The 22,390-nt window shown below is 43.5% G+C and overlaps 1 protein-coding gene across 2 annotated transcripts in view; it reads left to right on the top strand.

Moving 5' to 3' along the window:
- The window catches only part of HYDIN (HYDIN axonemal central pair apparatus protein), a 135,145-nt gene that overhangs the window by 42,875 nt on the left and 69,880 nt on the right, over window positions 1-22,390 (top strand). For both annotated transcript variants that reach the window (XM_077931772.1, XM_028739435.2), the window contains exons 19-27: window positions 2,657-2,895; window positions 4,972-5,212; window positions 6,728-6,871; window positions 9,221-9,364; window positions 9,583-9,896; window positions 19,033-19,143; window positions 19,938-20,046; window positions 20,462-20,581; window positions 21,411-21,620. In XM_077931772.1, coding sequence (XP_077787898.1) covers window positions 2,657-2,895; window positions 4,972-5,212; window positions 6,728-6,871; window positions 9,221-9,364; window positions 9,583-9,896; window positions 19,033-19,143; window positions 19,938-20,046; window positions 20,462-20,581; window positions 21,411-21,620 — 1,632 coding nt within the window. The remainder of the gene's footprint in view (window positions 1-2,656; window positions 2,896-4,971; window positions 5,213-6,727; window positions 6,872-9,220; window positions 9,365-9,582; window positions 9,897-19,032; window positions 19,144-19,937; window positions 20,047-20,461; window positions 20,582-21,410; window positions 21,621-22,390) is intronic.

Genomic DNA, 22,390 nt, shown 5'->3' with positions numbered 1-22,390 from the left:
CATGTGTGTGAAGTACAATTTTATCACTCTTCCAAAAAATGTTTCTTTAGCCAAGGATGTTGTTGAGAAGGCTGAAATAAAAACCAACCTCTTCCCTAATCCTCTGCCCTTCTTCCTAAGATCTGTCACTGGGGCTGTTAGCCATCTGGGCAGAGAGTCACTTGAATCCTGTCGAATTTCACAAGCATAAGAATTGGTGTCAGGGGAGGGTGTTGTTTGGAGTGAGAGAGGCATCTCCAGCTGTGCTCTTAACAGCTGTGTGGCAGCCTCTGTGCCTCCTCTGCCAAGTGCACTGCTGAGCAATTTCAGAAGTGATCATTCCCTCTCTATTAATTACTGTCAACATTTAACCAGAAGAGCAGTTGTGCAGCCAGTGAAGCGGTCACAGAAGACCAGCCCACTTTTGAATTGGGTTTTATATTTTCACAAAGATGGTGGACTTGATAGCCAGGTGTTTTATTATCTGATACTGCCAGTGTGAACTGTACAGGTCTAGAACCGTGTATATGAACTGGTTGGGAAATGTAAACTGTATCTGGCAGAGTTGGGGTGGTCCTGCAGTTATCTGAAGAATATGGACACAGACTTGTTTGACCTAACTACAGAGAGCAGGTTGGGATGCTGCTTCAAAACCCAGTGAAGCCATCAACCCAAGAGTAAGAATGGTTTAGTGCATCAGTGGGCAGAGGCAGGCTGCCCTTCCCTGGTGGGAAGCAACTGGAGCAAAGTGGCAAGACGAGAATGGGACTTTTCTTTAGTAGCTCTCTGTTTGTGGAATGCTCTTCCCTTGGAGGCTCACCTGGCACCTTCATTACATACTTTAAGGCACCAGGTGAAAATTTTTCTCTTCGGCTGATTCACATTCAATGTCCTTTTAAATGTGTTTGTGGGAGGTTTTTGTTTTTTATGTATTTTGTGTTCCTATTTTGTATTTTTATGTTGTGAACTGCCCTGCGATCTTTGGATGAAGGGTGGCAGGCAAATTTTAATAATAATAATAATAATAATAATAATTTAAAAAAAAAAAAAACATGGCACAGAATTGGGAAGGACTCTGCTTCCAGGCCTTCCAAGGAGGAGGTTTGAGATCCACACACCGTTGTTTTGTTCTGCCCGTGGCAACTTTCTGCTCATAATGAAAGGGGTCCGCCACAGATTTTGTGAATAGGAGGGAACCTGGTGAGCACTGTAGAGATTTGTAGCTTTTAATGTTTAATTAAACATTCGACTATTAAACATTAAACAAAAAATAAGCTTTTAAAGTTTAATAGACTATTGTATTTTAATATTTTGTTGGAAGCCATCCAGAGTGGCTGAGGAAACCCAGCCAGATGGGTGGGGTATAAGTAATAAATTATTATTATTATTATTATTATTATTATTATTATTATTATTACTTCTGCATGTGGATCAGGGCCTGACTGAGTGCCAGGGCCTCACTGGTGCCTCCACGGTCTATGTAAGCAGTTCCCCACCTGAGCTGCCTCAAGGTTGGGGGAGTCACTCCATGCTTCAGTCTTCCTGAATGGCTTATAGGGGCTTTTGCAGCAACGAGCATGTGGGGCTCTCTTTGACGCTGCGTCTGCAGATGGAAACTGCAGCTAGTGCAGAATGTTCCTGCCCAGCTGGTGAGTGCAAGATGTAGAGAATGTGTCCGCTACTGTAGTTCAGCTACATGGTTTCTGAACTAAAAGTTCTAGCATTTGCCTTTCAAGCCCTGTAAATGGCTTGGCTCTGCTGTGCTTGCGGAAACACTTTCCTGCCTATTTCTTCCCCATCCCTTGAGATCTGCTCACAAGGAGAGAAAAGGCCCATTTTGCATGCCTGGGTGAGGAAAGAGCAAGGCCACCTGTGGTGTCCACCTACAATAATTCCTGGGCTCTGGTGGGCTCCCTCTTGGTGTCAGGTGAAGGTTTCCATTTATTGGAATGCCTTCCTTCCAAGCTGTTGACGGGCAGATACAAAGATTTTGCATCTAGAATTTTGCTGCTGTTTATGAGATGTAGAATGATTTTTATAGTTGACTTTTATTTTATTGATTGTGATTTATGTTTTGCAGGAAAGTGACCAATAAATAGAAACACTGATAAAAAAATCTGAATAATCTGTTTGCTGTGTGATTTTTCTGTTTCCCATTGTAACATTTTTCTACCTTCCTGCCTGTCCTACAGAATGGGAGGCTTTGCTCTGATGGTCTGAAGTTCTGAGAACCAAGAGAATTAATTCTACTTGATGCAATAACAATTCAGCTCTTCTAACAGCCTCCTAGTTTTTGAAAAGCACCCCAGGTCTCTAAAATGTGTGCCAAGCTTGTGCTGTTGTGATCCTCATTTAATTATTTTAATAGATAGCTTAATATTTGTTTGGTTTCACAGTCTATGTGTTGCCCTACAGAACACAAATTCTGCTAAGTGAGCTCACTAGTTTGCAGCCATGGGCACATGCTTTTGGGTGGCTTCTGATCTGTGCAATTTATTGAAAAATGTTTCCTGCTTTAAGTACTACTGTATATCTGAGTGGCTCCTTTCTTTCTTTCTTTCTTTCTTTCTTTCTTTCTTTCTTTCTTTCTTTCTTTCTTTCTTTCTTTTTAAAAATAAGTTTATGCCTTGCCATGTGAGACATAGATGCTAAGACTGGCTTTTGGAATGTGTTTCAGGCCCGAAGTAATTCCCTGTGGAGAATTGAGCCTAATAAAGGAATTGTCCCTCCAGAGAATGAGATATCGCTAATGCTAATAGCTAACCTGGATGACACGGTGCTGTTCCAGGACAAAGTTAACCTGAGCATAGAGAACAGCAATTCTTACATCATCCCAATCCAGGCCACTGGCATTGGTACCACCATTGTCACAGACAAACCCTTTGCTCCAGCCATTGACCTGGGACCCCACTTCAGGTAGGCTGGCTTTGTGGCTTGTGGGAAATAGTATTCTGTTTTTGGATGAAAGGATATAAGTCGTTTAATTCTCATAGGGCAGTACAAGCAAATGGAAACCTTGAGCTCTTGTCATGATGCCTTGGCAACCTATAAGTAAAGGCAATGTATACTTCAGTACCATAGAGCAAATTCCACTTTGTGAAAGCAAAAATAACTCATTCTTGGGCAGTCCTGTGCCCACTTACACTGCGTGCATTGTAAATGACTGGCTGTGGAAAGTGCATGGGTGGTAACATCTCTAAAATGTATGCACAACTCTTCACATCTGTAGATATACTTGAAATAATGACTAATCTCACATTTTGTAGCTGCCATTGAGGTAAACATGGCATGATGACCAGGTTGATCTAGAAGCACTTACAATCTTAGGAGTTGGCATGACCTGCTCCCTTGGGCTTTGTACTCAGCCCTATATTATGTCACTGCAGTGCACTGTGTGTTGGGATGCTTTTGGAGACTATTTGGAAACTGCAAGTAGTTCAAAATATTACTGCTAGGCTTTCAACTTGGACCAGGTGGTGGGAAAATATTCACCAGTACTTAACAACTCTTGGACCCATTTCCGTGCACAATTCAAAATACTGATGCTTACCATTGAAGTCCTTCATGGCTTGCTATGTGGAGCACTGCCTCCAGCAACATGAACCTCACTATACCCTGAGAGAAACTTTAGATGTAATTCTGCAGGTCCCTTTACCCTGTCAAGTAAGATGGGTGGTGACAGAGGAAAGGCTTTATCACTGGTGGTAAACCACTGTAGGATGCTCTTCTCAAGGAGGCGTGCCTGGAAACCTTGCTGCCTTTTCATCCTTGAGGACATCTCTGTCTTATTATTATGCTGCTTTATCTGCTCTCTCCCTCTTGTTTCTATGAGGGTTGCTTTCTAAATTATTTTATGAGGCAAATAGGAGTGATTTGGGTGAGGTTTTCACATGAGCAGGATTGAGCTGGGTTAGGGACATCCTATTATCACAAGTTGCTCTATGGACATGGGTGCCCTTAGAGTGATGGATTCATTTTATAAAAAGCAAAATCAAGCTAATTAGGGAAATGCCCTCCATTGAAGTGGGAAGCAGGGGTGGAGGGATGGGGGATTTTTTCATTTTGACAGACGGGTCTATCTTCTAATCCCAGCCTCTTATTCTCTGATGCCTGGGATTAAACACTGATCTGTGAGAGGGATGTTGAAGTAAATATTTTAAGGTGTTATTATTCACATGCATCTATACTGTTGTTTCCACAATCACCCCCTTCCCCCATGGTAGTCAATGGAGATAGAATTCTCTCTCAGAGAAATGAGGTTGTATCCCCAAAAAATCCTGCTGGAATTCACAAACCTATCCTCACCAGTGATCCTTGGGGTAACAGTCCTTCCTTGGGAGGTAACATTTCACATACCTCTGTCTTTCCTGGGACCCTCACCCTTTGCCTCACTATGATTGCTATCATAGCTACTCAAAAAATGGTAAAGTCTTCTCTGACAGGAAAACACGTTACCTATTATTCTGACATTTGGCAGGCTTCTTCCCCTTAGCTGCAAATGGTTTCCAGTTCTGGCAGAAAACAATAGTTTTTCTTTTAAAAACAAAAACTTTCTGGATGTATCAGTATACGACCTGTAATAGGTGTAATCTACTCTGGAGGGACCCCTATGCCAACAAATTTAATTTCACTTCAATGAAAAGAAAAATAATTTTTAGCTGTTTTTAGAGTCCCCATTATAGAGAAACTTTCTTTTCAACAGATCTTACTAGTTTTGTCCTTGGAAAAACAGAGCAACTCTCAAACAAACTGGGATGCTTTCCAAAGCTACAGGTGCAAGTCAAATCTTGAGAGCAGTGCACACCACTAGTTTTTAACCTTGTTTTGTGTGGTGTTTTAAAGGGTCTGCTTCAACTTGTCAGCTGCCCTGGAAATATTGATATTGAAGGGTTGCATCGAAATCCCTTAAATAAATGTTCCACAAAATATAGTAAAGACCATTCTTATTTGCTGCCCTGAGATTTTAGCCCCTCTCTGCCCCTCCTTTCCTAGCTTGGATTCCTGCTGCTATCGCTTCAAGATCACTAACCGCGGGCGCCGCACGCATCAGCTCTACTGGATGACAGAAGGCTTCCCCCCATTCCGCCAGCGCAACACCCTCCCTCCCATCAATGCTAACACAAAGAAGAAGTCCTCTGAACTTCCGCTCTTTAAGCTTCAACCACTGAGGATGGAGCTGACCCCAGGAAAAAGCATGGACATGATGCTGGAAGGCTGTTCTGATGTTCCCAAGGTAGAGAGACTTTCACCTCTTTGTTGGGGGCATTTTGGGCTCTCAGTTACTTATTTTTGGAAATGAACCAACTTCTTTCAGGGATTGCTGCTATGTCACAAGTTGCCATAGTAGCATCAGCTGCATTTCAACTACTTGTTGCCAAGGGTTACTGTAGCTACCATATAGTCAGTCTCAAAAAATCATATATGGGTTTTTATAACTGATGTAAGAAGAGTTCTACAAGGCCTGATCAAAGCTCAATATTCAATTATTTTGTCAAGAGTGCTTAATCCAGGAGAGACGAACCTTTTTCAGGCTGAGGGCCACCTTGACCCATGTTCAACCTACATCCTACGTGTGTGTGTGTGAGAGAGAGAGTAAAATCACAGCAAGAGACTATTTTCTGTATAAAATACATATTAATGAAATAAAATGATACATTACAAAAAGGACTAATGTAAGTGGCATTAGAGTGAAATGTCTGATATGCCCACAGGAATTAATATAATCCAGGGCACAAAGAGCAAAATATCAACTGGGTATTGATGCCTTCTCTAATGCCTGCAGGAGAAAAATGAGACAGGATTAAGATTATACAGTACTGAATTTTAAAATCAGCACAGCAAGGCTGCAATCCTAAGTAAGCCACACTGAATTCAATGAGACTTACTTTTGACATGGCTAGGTTTGCAGTGGATCCAGAATTGGCCTCCACAGTCACTTACAGACTCATTGTTAAAACCGTGTTTATGGAAGACAATCTTACTTGGCTACGAGTGATCGCCAAAGAAGAAAGAAGAAGAATGATTGGCCATTAGCTTTGTCTTTACAGTGCCACAGGACTCTTTATTGGGTTTTCTGAAGCAAAAGTTTGACAGTTACACCTCTGGAAATTGATTAATTTTCAAAGGGAATACAGCTGAATTGTAAATATCTGTTGATGGCTGAGATATGCATATCTATTGTGCAATATATGTAAAAAGTTACATTGAAACAGTAGTGAGACTTGTGCACAATAAACTAATCACAGTGGAACAGAAAATATCAGATGAAATTGTGGATGAATGTGGGAACAGATTGAGACATGCTTGTACATCTCTACCATTTACACAAATGGCTGATTATGTCCTTGATTCTCACAGCCATTTAATTTATTACTATATAGAATGTTGTTGTTTTTTTAAAAAATAATTCTGTGGGAAATGTTATGTTGCAACTGGATACCAATACTGTACGACCTTTTTGTGGAAAGATGGTATGATCATCACTTTTCCATGATTTGCTTTTAAAGGTCAGTCCTTAGGCACCAACTGGTGCAGAATTCAGGATATATGGAATTGTCAGGAATCAAACTTCTACAAAAGAGAATTATATATTTGCCAATTCATGCTTCTTTTGCTTGGAACCAAATGGTAGCCAAGGCATAGTTTTCGGGGAGCCCCATGGCCAGGGGTCCACTGAAAGCACCACAGGCATAGTGGCCCAACCACTTTTATTCTGGCAAAAAAACTGTTCTCTTTCTTCCATGTACAGGTCGTAAAGGAAAGGCTGCTCTGTCATGCCATCATAGGGAAGCAATCTGGGAAGGAGCTTATCATGAAGGTTGATGTCATATGTGAATTCATTGCCCCCATTCTACACATTTTCCCCAAAGAGATCACATTCCAAGTGGAGAAGGTTAGTGCTTTGGCCATCAGGCTGCTTACTGGCATGTTACAAAGGGCTAGTGGAATGAATGGAGGATGGAGTGGGTCGTGGAAAGGGCGGTGGGCCTGTGATCAGAAACTGCAAACACACACTCAATCACATTTCAGTTTAAAAGAGGCTCAGATGTTCAGGAGCTAAAATGACAGCCACCTCCATTTTGCCAGAAGGTTTGTGCAAGCAGAGATGGGCAACCTCGTAACACATCAAAACCATGATTGCCAAAGAGATCAGCCCAACTCCTAGGCTCAAAGAGGCCCTTCCTTCACGCCTGCAAAAACATGCTTGCCAAAAGGTCATTTTGCAACTTGTTTAGCTTCCTCCAACTCAGGGCTGAAATGTGGCTTCATAACAGAAATATTTACTAAGAAGGAACAGAAAGGGCCATGATCAGCCAGCAATCAAGATGTCTGAGTAACCTGGAGCTCCTGCCCTTGGGTATATAATTTCTCTTCAAAGCAGCTGATCAATTCAGAAAATTGGAAAGCTTTTACCCCCACTCAGAAGGGGGAATGTCAATAAATATGCTGAAATCGAAACAAGGCAGTTTAACAAACTTTCTCAAGCCACAAGAACATTGCAGAGAAGCCAGGGCAATGAGCCAACAGAGAGACAGCATGGCGCTTGGCCCAATTAAGATTGCCGAAGCCATGGTAGAAAAAGATACAAATGCAGTGCTGAGAGGAATTTGCAGCTCAAGGTATCCTCATTAAATTAAAGAAATTATTACAGAAACGTGGAAGGAACTGATGGTTCATCTCAGAAATAAGGCAAATGCAATGTCAAAGGAATTAGAAGGAATTGTGGAAACTGCATCAGCAGCAATAGATTTAAGCTTACAACATTAAAAAACCCTTTAAAAATTATTCAAGTGAATATGAATATAAAATCAAAGCTGTAAGATTTTCAAAACAAACTTAAAGGGTCAATTTTCATCTGAGGAGTTTTGTGGAAGGGGCAGTATATGACAGTATTGTGGACTTGATAGTCATAGAATCATAGAGTTGGAATAGAGCACAAGGACCATCGAGTCCAACCCCCTGCCAAGCAGGAAACAGTCCTGTGACTTAAATTGTCCTGTGACTTAAATTGCTAATACCTGTCTTGTGTGATTCAGATCCTCCAAGAGACATTATTATATGAAAAAAATAGGAGTTTTTGACGGTGCTTTAGAAATGTGGAAGATATAACTTTTGAAAATTAACACATGGTTCTCTTGACTGCTTTGATCAATGGAACTGGCACAGTTATAGGTGCCCATTCTGCATTTGTAAGAACTCAATCTTTTAGTGTGATGGTACCTTCTCAGTAGTGGCACCTAGCCTGTGGAACGCCCTCCCATCAGATGTCAAGGACATGAGTAACTATATAACCTTCAGAAGACATCTGAAGGCAGCCCTGTATAGGGAAGCTTTTTAATGTGTAATTTTAAAAAATATATATGTTGGAAGCTGCCCAGAGTGGCTGGGACAACCCAGTCAGCTGGGCGGGGTATAAATAAATAAAAAAAATATTATTATCTAAACTTTGGAAATTCTTGCCTATCGATATCAGGTAGGCATCTTCATTGTACTCTTTCCAGCGCCTGCTAAAAACATTTTGGTTTAGACAAGCCTACCCAGATGTTTAGAAAACTGATGTGAGTTTTAATATGTTTTTAATCTATTGTTATTTTAACTTTTCTTATTGATAATTTTTTTGATATGTCTACAGTGGTACCTCGGGTTACATACACTTCAGGTTACATACGCTTCAGGTTACAGACTCAGAAATTGTACCTTGGGTTAAGAACTTTGCTTCAGGATGAGAACAGAAATCGTGCTCTGGCTTTGCGGTGGCAGCAGGAGGCCCCATTAGCTAAAGTGGTGCTTCAGGTTAAGAACAGTTTCAGGTTAAGAATGGACCTCTGGAACGAATTAAGTACTTAACCTGAGGTACCACTGTATTTGTAAATCACCTGGAGGGTTTTGGTTTTTTGCAATCAAGCAGCGTATAAATTTCATGGAATGAATGAATATATATATAAATAAAAGGGAATGGAATCACATCAGTTTCTACCCCCCCCCCCCCGCCCAATGAATGGGAACAATCAGTATCCTCTAGTACCAAGTAGCAATTAGTACCAAGTAGCTGGCTATTAAAAGCGTAATGCTACCCCTGTGAGGAGGTCATTTCTCATCATGGAATATGGAAGGGCTTGATAGGATGGGATGGAAAGTGATCCTCTGGTTGATCACTTGGTGCTGCGATGTACACCAGGATATACCATATATTTTTTCTGTTCTTTAATACATCTCAAATGTTTTTGTTTTCCCCTGCCAGGACCCCAATGATAGCCTGAATCCCCAGTACGAACCTCTGACTTTGAAGAACGTTTCGTCTTTGCCAATCAATGTCCTCCTCTCTTTGCAAGAACCTTTTTCCCTCTGTGATACTGATCATGAAATGCTGCCAGTACCTTGTCAGGTATGAGGAGTCTCTTTTCACCTCAGGCCTCTAAGTAAGAGGCCCTTTGCAGGGTACAGTTCAGGCTGCTGGTTGTGACCTGTCCAGTCCTAGACAGCACTGCAAACAGTCTCCAGTGACTGAAAATGCAGAAGTCATTTTCAAAGAACTACAGTGGTAGGCAGATACCAATCAGTTATTTATTTATTTAAAATAAACTTATTTCTTTCCTGATTTAGGCCTTAACTATGGACGTTGGGGAGATGCATGACCTCTGTATCAGGTTTGACCCTCTCTATAGAGATGACTTGTACAACCGAGTGGCAGAAGAAGTCTTGACTTTCCGTTACCTAGAGCATCCCCATGTAGACCACATCAACCTACGGGGAGAAGTGCGTTTCCCTAACCTACACTTTGAGACGATGGATTTGAATTTTGGCTGCATCTTGAATGACACAGAAGTTGTTCATGAGATCAATATGACCAACTGCAGTCCCCTTCTTGTAAAATACCGCTGGTCCTTCATGACAGACGATCATGAGACCCTGATCAGGTAAGAGCAATCATAAGTCCTCCCTTTGGGATTTTGTCTGATGTCCCAAGACATTGTCTACGGGTACATGACACAGTCACCCTACTAAGTGGTTAAGCAGGTCTGGGTCTCAATGGGAGATACTTGGGAACTTAATGGATACCACCTTGAGACCCACGATGAAGTAAAGGCTGGATCAAAATGTATTAATTATATGCTATTTACGTTGTTTATAATCTCTTGAAACCAACATTTTGGTTCCCAATGTCAGCCTGTGGATGAATCTGATTTGGATGATGTGCCAGCCACCCAACTTTTCCCCCTGATATTTATATTTTATTAAGGTGATTTCAGTTAAAAGAAATAAAGTGATACAGAAAAAAAGAAGGAAAAGTGAGAGGGAGAAAAACAATAATAACAAAGATACATATAAAAGCGAAAATATGGAAAACCCCCAAAAAAACAATATACAATATTCCCATACATTCTTGTATAAATTGGTATAGTGTTATTGTCCTAGTGCTTATGTAAATGTTAATAGCCTACTGCATTTTGTATAAACTCATTCCAAATGTTAATCATATCATAGCCATAGAGTCTGCGCCTGCCTGTAAGCAGTCCGTTCATAAATTGCCAGTGATGTCATATTGTCAGTCCATTGATTTAACGGTATCATTTCCTTATTTTTCCAATTTCTCAATATCAATCTCTTGGCCACCATTAGGGCATGGAAAATCTATTTCTGTTATCCCGTTGATAATTTCCATACTGCAGGTATATAGTTCAATAAAATGTTCTCACACAGGGAGCGTGCTACTCCGCCATCTTCAAAGCCGGAAATCACCTCGGCTTCCCCCTTCCACACTGCCTCATCCTGAGGATGTAGCTTTTCTTTCAGTCTTGGCATGCTAGAAGTTCCAGTTTGGTTCTCATGGCCGTTTTTTCCAAAATCACATACACCTATGAATTGGGTGATGTCACCCAATGAGTGACTGATGTAAGCTCATCAGTGGGCAGTTCAATTCCGCTTGGTTCAGTTGCATGAGTGAGTTCCCCATGGGAAACGCATTTGTGCAGTAGATCCCTACAAAAGGCAGGCTTCAATTCACCTCCCACTAACTGATGGGTGGGGAGCTGAAGCCTGGTTGTTTTTGTTATCTCTCCTTACCCCTGTGGATAATCCACTTGTTAATCATCAAGCATCATTATTATGGCAGATGAATGACAGCTGGGTGTCAAAGTTGGTCTGCAGAGATTGGGGGAGAAAAGGATCTGGCCAGTGGTGCTACCCTTTTCTTGCCTATTTGATAAGCAGCTTATACTACGCTGCCAGTGCCTCCCCTCTGCCTTAAATGCCCCAGAATAACTGAACTTTGGTTTAATTTTTCTTCTGAAAGTAGGAGAAAGAGAGAGAGAGTGCAAATGGTAGAAATGATTGCAAACAGGAACAGCTTTTGTCAAGCTGCCTGCAAACCTTCTTCCTTGCAAATAATATGAACCAGCAGTGCTGCTGCTTTCTCAAACTTGGCCTTCGTGCAGATATTTTAATTACAGCAGCAAACGGATTTTCCACAGTGCCCCAGGAAGTCCAGTAAACATAACAACTGCATTGATGGTCTGCCATTCTGAATAACATCAATAAACAATTTCCCGAGGAAAACATAAGCCAACCCAGTGGAAAGGCCTTTTTGGCTGGCAGAGGGTGGGTGGGGGGAGCCACTGAGCGGCACTCCTCCTTGTGAGCTCATTAAGGAGTCTGATCCTGGTCTGTGCCAAGTGTTTTCTGTCAGACACTGAGTGCCGTCATCCCTTCAATGCAGTTTGTAGCTGTTTGGGAAACAGTAGAGTCTGAAGGATGAGAAAGCAAGATAGATAGATAGATAGATAGATAGATAGATAGATAGATAGATAGATAGATTTGAAGTACTGTAAATGCAACCCCAACCCAAAGCATTTCTGGGTCTGAGGCTGGTGGTTTTGTCACTAGAGAGTCCCAGGCCACATTTTTACCGTGGCTGCTCATAGAGACTTTCCTTCCTCATCTTCAGTGTTTCAGCAAGCAAACAAATGCAGGTGTGGGTCCCTAGTGGCAGGAGGAGGATGGTTGGAGGGCAGTGGGGCTTAGAAGCTGCATTTAACTCCAAGGCTTGGCCAAAGACTCTGTGGGATAAAGGAGCAAGCCAAGTACCCCAGGCAGAAAAGATGTGGGGAGGAAGTTTGGCAAGGCAGACAGGCAAGGTGAGGGCATGCTGTTGGAGCCATGCTCTAGTTTCCATTTCAGCAAACTTCTGTTTTACTCGAGGTTGACAGCATCCCTTAAATCAGCTATGGGAAGGGAAGAGGATGAACCATGATATTGTTCTGTGGTGGCTCCAGGTGGTCCTTGCAACATCAGGTGATCTACAGGATCCCAAGGACTTTTCCATATAAGCCATCTTGCTAGTTTCCTACATAGTAAATGCACATTTTTTACAAATTTGTTTCAGGGGAACCGGAGGACTTTCCTTCAGGGAAAGCAGGAATATTTTGTTTTCCCAGCACACACTGGGCTTGTCTGCTCTCCTGGCTCCTCAAACCTGTGTATGATTCTCACTTGCTAGCTTCCTAGTTGCACTAGGGAGTCTTTGCCAGTGTTGTATCTTTATTGAGTATGGGGAACCTTTGCCCCTTCAGCTGTTGCTGACCTGCAAGTCCTATCAGCCCCAGCAAGCATGGCTAATGTCCAGTGATAATGGGAGCTATAGTTCAGCAACATGTGCAGGTTCCCTACACCTGACCTGTACTCTGGGATTCCACATAAGTATATATAAAGAACTAGACACAGCATTCCCAATATTATTAGCTTGATTTGGTAGTCCTTCGGCTGCAATGTAAAATCAGAACTGTTGTGAAGTGAAAGCCTTAGAAGGCCGGTAGGTGTCTTGGTTGTGCATCTCCTTCTTTTACTTTCTTATAGGGAAACCTCTGGCTTTGCTCTTACTGGATTGTAGAAAGGCTGGACCATTTCCAGCAGTCCACAGCCCCTTCCCTTGCTCCCATTTGCAATCTGCTCTTGTCAGCCATGATAGATATGAGGCTGTAGCCCACCTCCTTCCTAGGTGTGGTGAAATCCTGAGTCTCAAAATATGATCAGTGCCCCCAGCATTAGGTTGATCTGCTTCTTATCTAGGTATTCTCATAGGTCTAATATTTAGTAGTATCTGCACCCTTGGGATAGGTCAGAGAGGCCATGGAGGTTCCCTTTGGCTTGAAGGTCACAGGAGAGGCGCATGGAGCTGGGTGTTGTAAGCCCCACAGCTCTATCGATATTGGACTTGGGTTGGCAAGCTCTGACATATGTGGTGGAGGAAGAAGTAAGGGCTGAATGAGTAGTACCTGAGTAAGATGAGGGAGGATCTCCCTTTTCTACCCCAGGTTCTATTGCTTGGGGGCAAAGAGCAGGGATATCAGGTATTGCCAAAAATTTGGGAGGGCTCGGAGCAGCCAAGGTGGGAGGAACTACTGGAAGTGGAAATGACTTAACAGGAGCCTCAACAGGAGGGTGCAGTCTTGTTGCTTCAAACCAGGCTCTGCCTTCGTAGATGGGAGCAGGCCCACCCACCCTTTAGAAGCACATTTTTACAATTCTGACATTCCCTGAAGACAGCAGATTCTTGTGAGTGAGTGCACCACACCTGGGTGTGACAGGTCATGGAAACTTGTTGGGACATCTTTGTTTCTTCTGTCTGGTTCTGAACTTCTTGCCCTGCTCTTGAACTATGGCCCCTGAGCCTTTTGTCTGCTGCTGGGCCTGTACCAATACTTGAATAATGGTAAGTGAGAGATCTTACTTACAAGTAAGATTTCTGTGTTTGGGGATAGGAGCCAGGACACATGGTGCATACACCCCACATATCACCACACATCTCCACCTCCTGTGAAATTGCTTAAATATTTTATATCACTGCAACCCACCATCATGGAACCAGGCTTTTGGTCTCTTCTCTGGCTTCCCCAGCCAATCCTCCATTATTTATTATCACACACACCTTCAGACTCTCTAACCATGCTATGGCATGTTGGCATTTCAGAAGACTGTGTGAAGGTGAAATTGCCACATGCAGTGCTCAGGGGTAAAGGTAAAGGTAAAGGTACCCCTGCCCGTACGGGCCAGTCGTGACCGACTCTGGGGTTGCGTGCTCATCTCGCTTAAGAGGCTGGGAGCCAGCGCTGTCCGAAGACACTTCCGGGTCACGTGACCAGCATGACGAAGCTGCTCTGGCGAGCCAGCACCAGCGCAGCGCACGGAAACGCCGTTTACCTTCCTGCTATAAAGCGGTACCTATTTATCTACTTGCACTTAGGGGTGCTTTCGAACTGCTAGGTGGGCAGGAGCTGGGACCGAACGACGGGAGCTCACCCCGCTGCGGGGATTCGAACCGCCGACCATACGATCGGCAAGTCTTAGGCACTGAGGTTTTACCCACAGCGCCACCCGCGTGCCCAGCATCTCACAGGATTAGACCCTTCATTCTGCAAGGCTCCTCATTAACCTTCCGGATGTGATGCTGGTTGACCCCTTTCTTTTCATCTCTCTCTTTGTGTATTAATTAGGCTTCCCGGCTGTTTCACGGGGTCCTTGTGTCGGCACCACCTGACTATCCGGAGGACAGCTGGGCCTGAAGGGAGCCTCCAAGCTGTTAGCACCTTCACTTGGCCATGAAGTGGCCAGGAAGAAAGCACAGCTTGTCAGATATTATTTCTCTTTTGCTACCATGTGTATAATTACATCCAGCTAATGCAGCCTGACAGTTTGGTAGCTAAAAAACAGGTCACTGCTATTCTATCCACTCTGTGCCTTTCATCACAGTAACTAATTGTCATTCAGATTAACATCTGTTTTTCAGCTAGGGGTGAAGAATGTGACTTATTTAGTTTTATTTCTGGACCTTATAATTAGGGCAGTGACTTTTATGGTTTTCATCTAATTATTCAGTCTTAACCTTTCATTTCCCCCTACCCGCCTTAGGAGAGTTCACATGAAAGCACTTCGTTTTTCTGCATTACAGTACTCTGGAATTATTCCCCACACTCTCCTCATGCTAACATGCAGAGTAGGAGATTCATGCTGCAAAAAGGGGCAAATGCCATTCTGCATGGCATGCAGCATTAACAAAACACCACATGTGTAGCAAATGATCACTTGTCATATGTGGTGGGAACATCAACATGCCTATGATTTTGGGAGACAAACTATGCAATAGGTTACATTGATGATAGGAGCACATTTGATACTTTCTACAGTGTTGGTAATATTTAATTGGATTTAGGGTGATGTGTCTGTGGAACAGATGTATTGAGTAAAGTCTTGGTAATTGCAGCCAGAGTAGTACAAATCTACAAATCTATATGGGAATGGCTTCTGAAGTGCTTTGAATTAGCAGAAATAGCGGACCAGTTTGGTCTATAAAACAAAGTTAGTTCAGAGGCGGCCATACTTTGTAAATTATTGATATATGAATCTGGGAAATATTACAATTTGTGTAAATCTCTAAAATGATGTCTGTCTGTCTGTATATACACATGCACCATATGTGAAGCATGCTCAGTAAGCCCAGCACTTCTGGGTTCTGATGGATTACTGTTCCCCATTTTATAAGGATCCAAATAAATTAGATAAATAAACATTTTCAGGGTCTGATTGCCTGACTCAGTTCAAAGCAGTCATGTACTTAACAGGAGTTCAAGAGCAGAACCAATAACTTCTCAAGGAGAGATTCCAGACAAGATTAGTTATTAAGGCTGCTTACATGTGGCAAGGTTTGGACTGTAGACCTCAATATACATGTGTTCTGTCCCCTACGCCTCCGCTCCACATGCCTGTAGGATTCTGAAAATTATTCTTCCCTCCCACAGCCCAGTCAATACATTTTTCTGTTCCAGGTGGCTGCATTGTACTCTCTTGCAATGTGGTAAGAGAATGCAGGGATTTAATGGGATTGCAGGCAGACCACATCTTCTGTGGCATAGCAAAGGGACACAGGGCAAATCTTGTGATTGTGTGTGTCCGTGTGTGTGTGTGTTGGGGTGATGTTTTATTAAAGTTGGCTAGTTACCTTGGAATATCTGGAGTCTTTGCATTTTAAAATAAATAGCTCCCCATTCCCAAATCCCCATGCATCCTCCAGCTCTCTAGGACTCTTAAATTGCTGACAGTGAAAGAAATATTATCCGAGGCTGTGTAGGAGTCTGAGACCAAGCCTCTGCTCTAACACCCCCACTGGCCTCAGAGTTCTTTAGCACCAATTTGTTCCCATCCCAGACCCTCATGTCAATCAGTGTTACTGTCTGTGTTAGCCATTGGGTTGTGTGCTCCTTGAGGCAAGGATGTTCATTGTCCAAAAGTCTCATGGAGACCTTGACCCTTCCAAATGTAATGGAAGTAACAAGAAGGAAGAGCAGCCAAGTACCGGTAGATACCACAACACTTTTCTCTTTGTTTTTCCCATCACTGGAGAACAGTTTGATGAGCTGAAGGCTGATAGCTTCTTTGATAAGGGATAGAGCTTTGTATAGCCAGCTCCCCTGGGGCTTGCTTCTGACATCCCAGGCCAAATAGCATGAATGTCAATTGCAGAAAACAAGGTGGATTTATAGGCATTTCTGGGAAGGAGAATCAGGGGTCTTGAGAGGATACCATTGGGTGGTGAAGGGTTTCTGCCTCATAAGAAACAGGCTCCAGGGCCACACAGCTAAATTGCTCCATGTATAACTTCCATCATCTCTAACCATTTGCCATGTTGTCTGGCAGGGGCTGGTGGGGTTTGGAGTCCAACAACATTTGGAGGGCTGCACATTTCCCACCATTGTCTTACTCCATGGGTTGGGAACTGGATCCCAGCAACAGGCGCATGGAGCCAAAAATGGTTTTCTACCCCTGCTGTTGAGCTTCTGACAATTATACTCTTTCCTCAGCTTGATGTCTCATCCAGTCTCTAGCCATAAAAGGCACAGATCCCTGGCAGAACATGTGCTTTGCATGCAGAAGATCTCTAGATCCACTCCTGGCATCTCCAGTTAATAGAATCCCATAACAAGTAATGAGAAACAGCCTTCCCTGCTCAAGATTGTGCAGAGCTGGCCAGGTGGATGGAGATCTTGACTTGCCTTAAGGCAGAAATTTCTGATATTCCTGACCTTATGCACAAAACAAAACTGATTCCATGCTGTTTACATAATTGGCCTGGGAACTAGCAGGATAGGAGGGCATATTCTGATGTTATTGGCTGTTGATGAACCTTTGATTTCAGATGTTTGAGGCATGTGTGCCCTGGCTGACTAAGCCAGCCCCATCAATATAGAAATCATTGCCAACTCTGTGTCTGTTCTTGTTTCTGTCTGATGGGATTTCTGTGATTATACTCAGCATTTCTTTATTTCTGTTTGACATCCTGTGAAACAGTTACAGTGAAGTTATCTGTATTTTTCTGGACCCGTCCCAGCTCCCTCGCATCTCCATCCTTCTGCTTTGTGCATTGCAGCCCTGTAGTGGAGATAGGATGAGCAGTTTTGTAGATGCATTTGGGGCCTCCTCATGCCTGCAGTGAGGCTTTGATGTTTGGCTTAGTCATGTTCCATGAGGTCACATTGCATTAAATTGAGGATACAGGGAGAGCAAGCCAAAGAATTGGAAGGCTAGTTTAAGGCTAAGGCGAAGAGCCCTGAGCAGGACCTCTTGACCAATCTGCCAGAAACCTCTTCTTCCTTCCAGCCCCTTTAAGAGTTGCTAGGTGGGGTAAAGAAAGCAGGGGTGTTCAAGTGACATCAGATGAGACTGAACTGCAGGATAGGGTGGCAAGGAAGAGGCAGGATGTGTGCTGTCCTAGGAAAATGTTCCAGGTACTGTGGAACCTGACTCTCACCGGGTGCTTCCCCGCAAGAGATAACATAAGACCTCAGCTCAATTAGACCAAAGATCTGTCTAGTCCAGCCAACCAAATATTTATGGGGATCCCACAAGTAGGACATGAGGAGCTCAGTTCTCTCTTGCTCATGTTATTTAGAGGCATATAAATCATATCGGACTCTGGTTTAATATTTTACCATTAATAATAACAGCTCATACTGTGTTTTATTGATGGATGTTGCCTATTATATAATGCATTAAAAATGTTGCAATATTACTACAGTACTGTCAGAATGGATTGTTATCTGAAATTGGTTGCTATTATACTGTTAATTGGAATGATGTGTTGATGTGGATTTTTGAGGTTGTGTTGTTAGCTGCTTTGCCATGAGCCCTGTGGGAGGGGGCTGGCTGGGCCAGGACAGAGAAAAGAAGTGGCTGTCATGACTCCAGGGTGGGATCCAGTGGGCTGGAAAGGTCTCTACCTGGATTGGGAGAGCCAGAGGAAGACGCTCCTGGCCAGAAGCTGATTCTGGCTTCTTCATCTTGCCTATCACTCTGGCTGCTGTGCCTCTGGAGTTGCCAGAAATCATGTCCAGTCCCAGCTGTCACATCCACCTCTGAGGAGGCAGTAATATCTTGCCTAGGTCATGGAGATGCCAACTCAGGCATAAGCAGACAGGCTGGTTCAACTTTCTTGGGGAAGTGCTAGGTTGCTTACCCAGACTAAGGACCAAATCCACTTGCCATGATATGTTGTCTCCACCCCTTTTTCTTACAACATGGTTGCGGGGTAAGGGGGTGTTGTTTTTGAGTCAACATTTTTGCTTGTTTAGTCATGTGTAGCAACTACTGTGCTTTTGAACAGTGTTTTGCCTATGTATTGCACCAATCTGAGCATTAAAGATTTGGGTACAAACTGCAACCTGAGTTTGAGTTCTGCATCAAGTAGGGGCCAGGACAGCATTGCTGCTGCACAGAATGAAGAAGCTGCTTCCTAGAGAGAGTCTATCAACTGGCACAGGGTTGGTGCTCAGAAGCTATTTTGAATCATCATGAGTTGGTAGTGAATCATATTAGTAATCTGACGATTTTTTTGTTTTCTACCTTATTTTATCTGCTGTTGGTTATATATATATATATATTATAGTGATCATAATGTTAAGTTTTTCATGCTGTTGTTGGGAACTGCTTTGAGCTCAGTGTGGTTGTTGGGAAAGTGGAATACAACTAGTAAATATAAGCAAATCAAAATGGCACTGTGTTTTTCAGATTCAGCCCCAGAGATGTTACAGCCCTTCCTAAACAGGAAGCAGCCACTGAGCAGGAGGTCCCACAGCCACAAGAAACTACGAGTCACAATGACACCAAAGATTTTGAGAGGTTTGTATACTAGGCCTCAGAAATGCATAGTCTGTGTCTTGGCCCTGCACAACTAGGTGGTCCATGCCCATCACTCTGCCTGCTATGCCACACTTTGATAATGGGAGCAGACGACAGATTAGGGGGCTCTTGCTCTCTGCCATCCCAGGGATTTAGCTTGAGCAGTTAATTCCTTAATGTATCGGCTGCGGCTGTAAGTGAAATACAGCAAAGCTCCTCTTGCCACTCCACTCCAGATTCATTCTCTGGTCTTTTCTGACCCAAGTGCAGCAGCTTCATCTGCAACCATGCACAGTGCAACTGTGGCTTCTTACACTGCTTACATACATTCAAAGTATTCCCCCCACAGAATCCTGGGAACAGAAGGTTACCTCTCACAGATTTACTATTCCCAGCACCCAATACAAACTGCAGTTCCCAGGATTCTTGATTTGAATGTATGGTATGTGCACACAACCTTTATGTTCAAGGTGAGGAAGCAGATCATGCAGGAGCACACCCCTACCCCCCGGCATTGTTCCAAACAGATATTCATTGAGAGCCACAGAAGCAGCAATGAGCCTTTTCTTGTGGAGAGAGGGTGTGTGTGTTAAAAATCAACACAAAACCCCTTAGTCCACAAGACTTTAAAGGTAAGAATGCTCCCCACAATTATTCACATTTGCCTGCCCCCAAAGATTACCCGCTCACTCATATTTATACAAAACCACGTTTGTGTCCCTATTACTGTTACCCATACCCAGATATGCTGAGCACCATTAAGTAAAATTTCTGTCCCGATATTATGATTCCAGAGAAGCAGCTACAGAAGAAAACCTCAACTATGTCAATGGAGAAGAGACTGTCCCTAAGGAACTTCCAGACACTGCAGAAAGTAGCCCAGAAGCCAAGGCAGCCTCCAGGGTAATTGTTCATCTCACCTTACCTTTGGCTTGGAGACGTGGCTTGGTTAGGACACAGGTAGCACCTGTGGGTGATTTCGCACAAGTACCACTGATGTGAATGGGCTAAGTGGGCTGCTCTCTATGAATGTCTTGAGGCTGTTAGAGCACTCAGTGAGTATCTGCGAAAAGTTTCATGGGGCAGGAGGACATGGGGCTATTCTTACTAGGAGGAGAACATCTGGATGTTAGAAGGTTTTCCCTAAGTTCTATCCTTGACATTTTCTCCCAGCTGTGCAAAACATTCCAGTGCCTTGGCCTGTCTGATATTTTTCTTGTCATGGTCTGGGGTGCTATACATCTGGTTATCTGAAAACCTTCAAGCCAACCTACCTCCACTGCCTCTTGCACCCATTCCCGATGCTCTTTTTTTCTAGTCCCCATTGCCAGCTGCTGATCAAGGGGAAGAGGAGCTTCCAAAGAAGAGCGAGGTGGAGACCAAGGAAGTCCTGTGGTATGCAGAAGCAGATGATCATCATCTGACAGGCGTGGAAGAAGTGAGCAGGAATTTGTTTTTATCATTATTATTTTATTTATTCATGTAATATATGTGTATATCACTCACTCAGAAATAATTTTCTCTAAGCTGTGAACAATAAAATAAGACAATATGTTAAGAAACCACAACACTGAAAACAGTCCAGCGATCAATCTGATAAGCCAAAGGTGGTCACACTTCAGGGCAAACAAGAGCATTCAAGTGCCTGTAAAATAAAATAGCCACTTGCTTAATATACAAGGAGAGGGGATGCCATAGTATCATAACTAAATGCTCTACTCCTGCTGATGGTCCAGTTCTCCAAACTGTTACCCAGTCTCCATCTGCTGATCATTCAAGGCTGAGCCAAGCTGGACTAAAGAGCTGGAGCCATGTGTGGCTATGCCACTTCATGCTGGCTGAAGCCCACCAAAGTCCCTCTCTCCAGTGTGAGCCTCAGATGTTTGTGTTTGATGATGACCTCTGCTCCCAAAGAAGCTAGGTCTTCCTCCTCAGCCTGAGGCAGGAGACAAGCCTGATCATCATCAGCAGCCAGACCCTTCCCATGCAGGGAGGCACAACAGTTTCAGACCTTGGTTATCACACTTGGATTGGCTAAGATACTGGGAAGAGGATCAAGACTGTAATCATCCTATGGAAATGTGCAGTACATGGGGTTTTGCACAGGAAGAGCCTGAGTAAAGGTCAGAATGTATAGAGATCCATCTTTTTGGTGCCAATCCTGCAGCCACCATGCTTTCCCCACAGCTGCATTGGCTGCCTTCATCCTGAACTGGATCTTGGCATTTGCTGGCATGCAGCCTCTGCCCCTCTCTCTTCCCGATCAGGTATTTGACATCATGCCGCTGTATGGGATGCTGGAGCCGAGTGAGATTGAGCGGATGACGTTCACATTCTATGGCCATGCTGACATCGTTGCTCGTGTCAAAGCCATCTGTGAGGTGGAAGGGGGCCCCACCTACGAAATCCTACTGAGGGGTGAGGCCTCCCTTGTGAGTTATGCATTTGACAGGAAGGAGATTGACTATGGACTCCAGGTAAGTGAAAGCTGCACACACTTGACTCTGCAGGCCTCCGGCAGGTCACTTCAGTTATTTTCCCAATAAACATGCCTTGTTGAAATGTCCCCCTGTGCTTTCCTCCAACCCACCATCCTATGATGAAAATGTTTTGCAGATGTTTATGGTGGGTTGAGTCTTATGGGGACTTTTTTCAAGCCTGAACTTGTAGAATGGGTTTCCTAATTGCCTCTGAAGTACTTATTATATGCAAGAGAACACAAAAATGCTTTTGATCACAGTAGACCACTGGAAGCTGTACCTAAGCTTCCTCTTCCTCAGCTTCCACCCATTTCTTGTTTACACCTAGTTCATACCCACTTCCCAAAAGGGAGCCCAACTTCTTTGCCTTTATATATGCTTCCCCTCCACATGACATCCCACCCCACAATACCTCTCAGCTGGAAGAGTGTCTGTCAAGTCCACTGGATTTCTTATATCTCAGAAAATGGACTCTCAGGCTCCAGGTGTTGCTTCTGCTTATACCCTTCAAACTTCCACTCTATATGCTTCTTTCTTGAATTGCACATTCTATGTAAGAACCATGCTGTCTGTCCACCTCCCCACAAGGACCCTGCTGAAAAGGACTGCTTTTCCCTCTTCATTGGGCCCCATTGAAAGAGTTCAACAACACCTACTAAGCCTGCCTTAACCTTGCCTAAAGTGATATTCAGGGAGAGAATTTGGGTCCTCCTTGGCTCCCCGCCTCCTCCTCCTCCTCACCACAGCAAAACCTGCAGTGCACCTCC

The sequence above is a fragment of the Podarcis muralis genome, chromosome 7 (assembly GCF_964188315.1).
Source record: "Podarcis muralis chromosome 7, rPodMur119.hap1.1, whole genome shotgun sequence".
Lineage (NCBI taxonomy): Eukaryota > Metazoa > Chordata > Lepidosauria > Squamata > Lacertidae > Podarcis > Podarcis muralis.
This window is presented reverse-complemented; position numbering and strand designations above follow the sequence as displayed.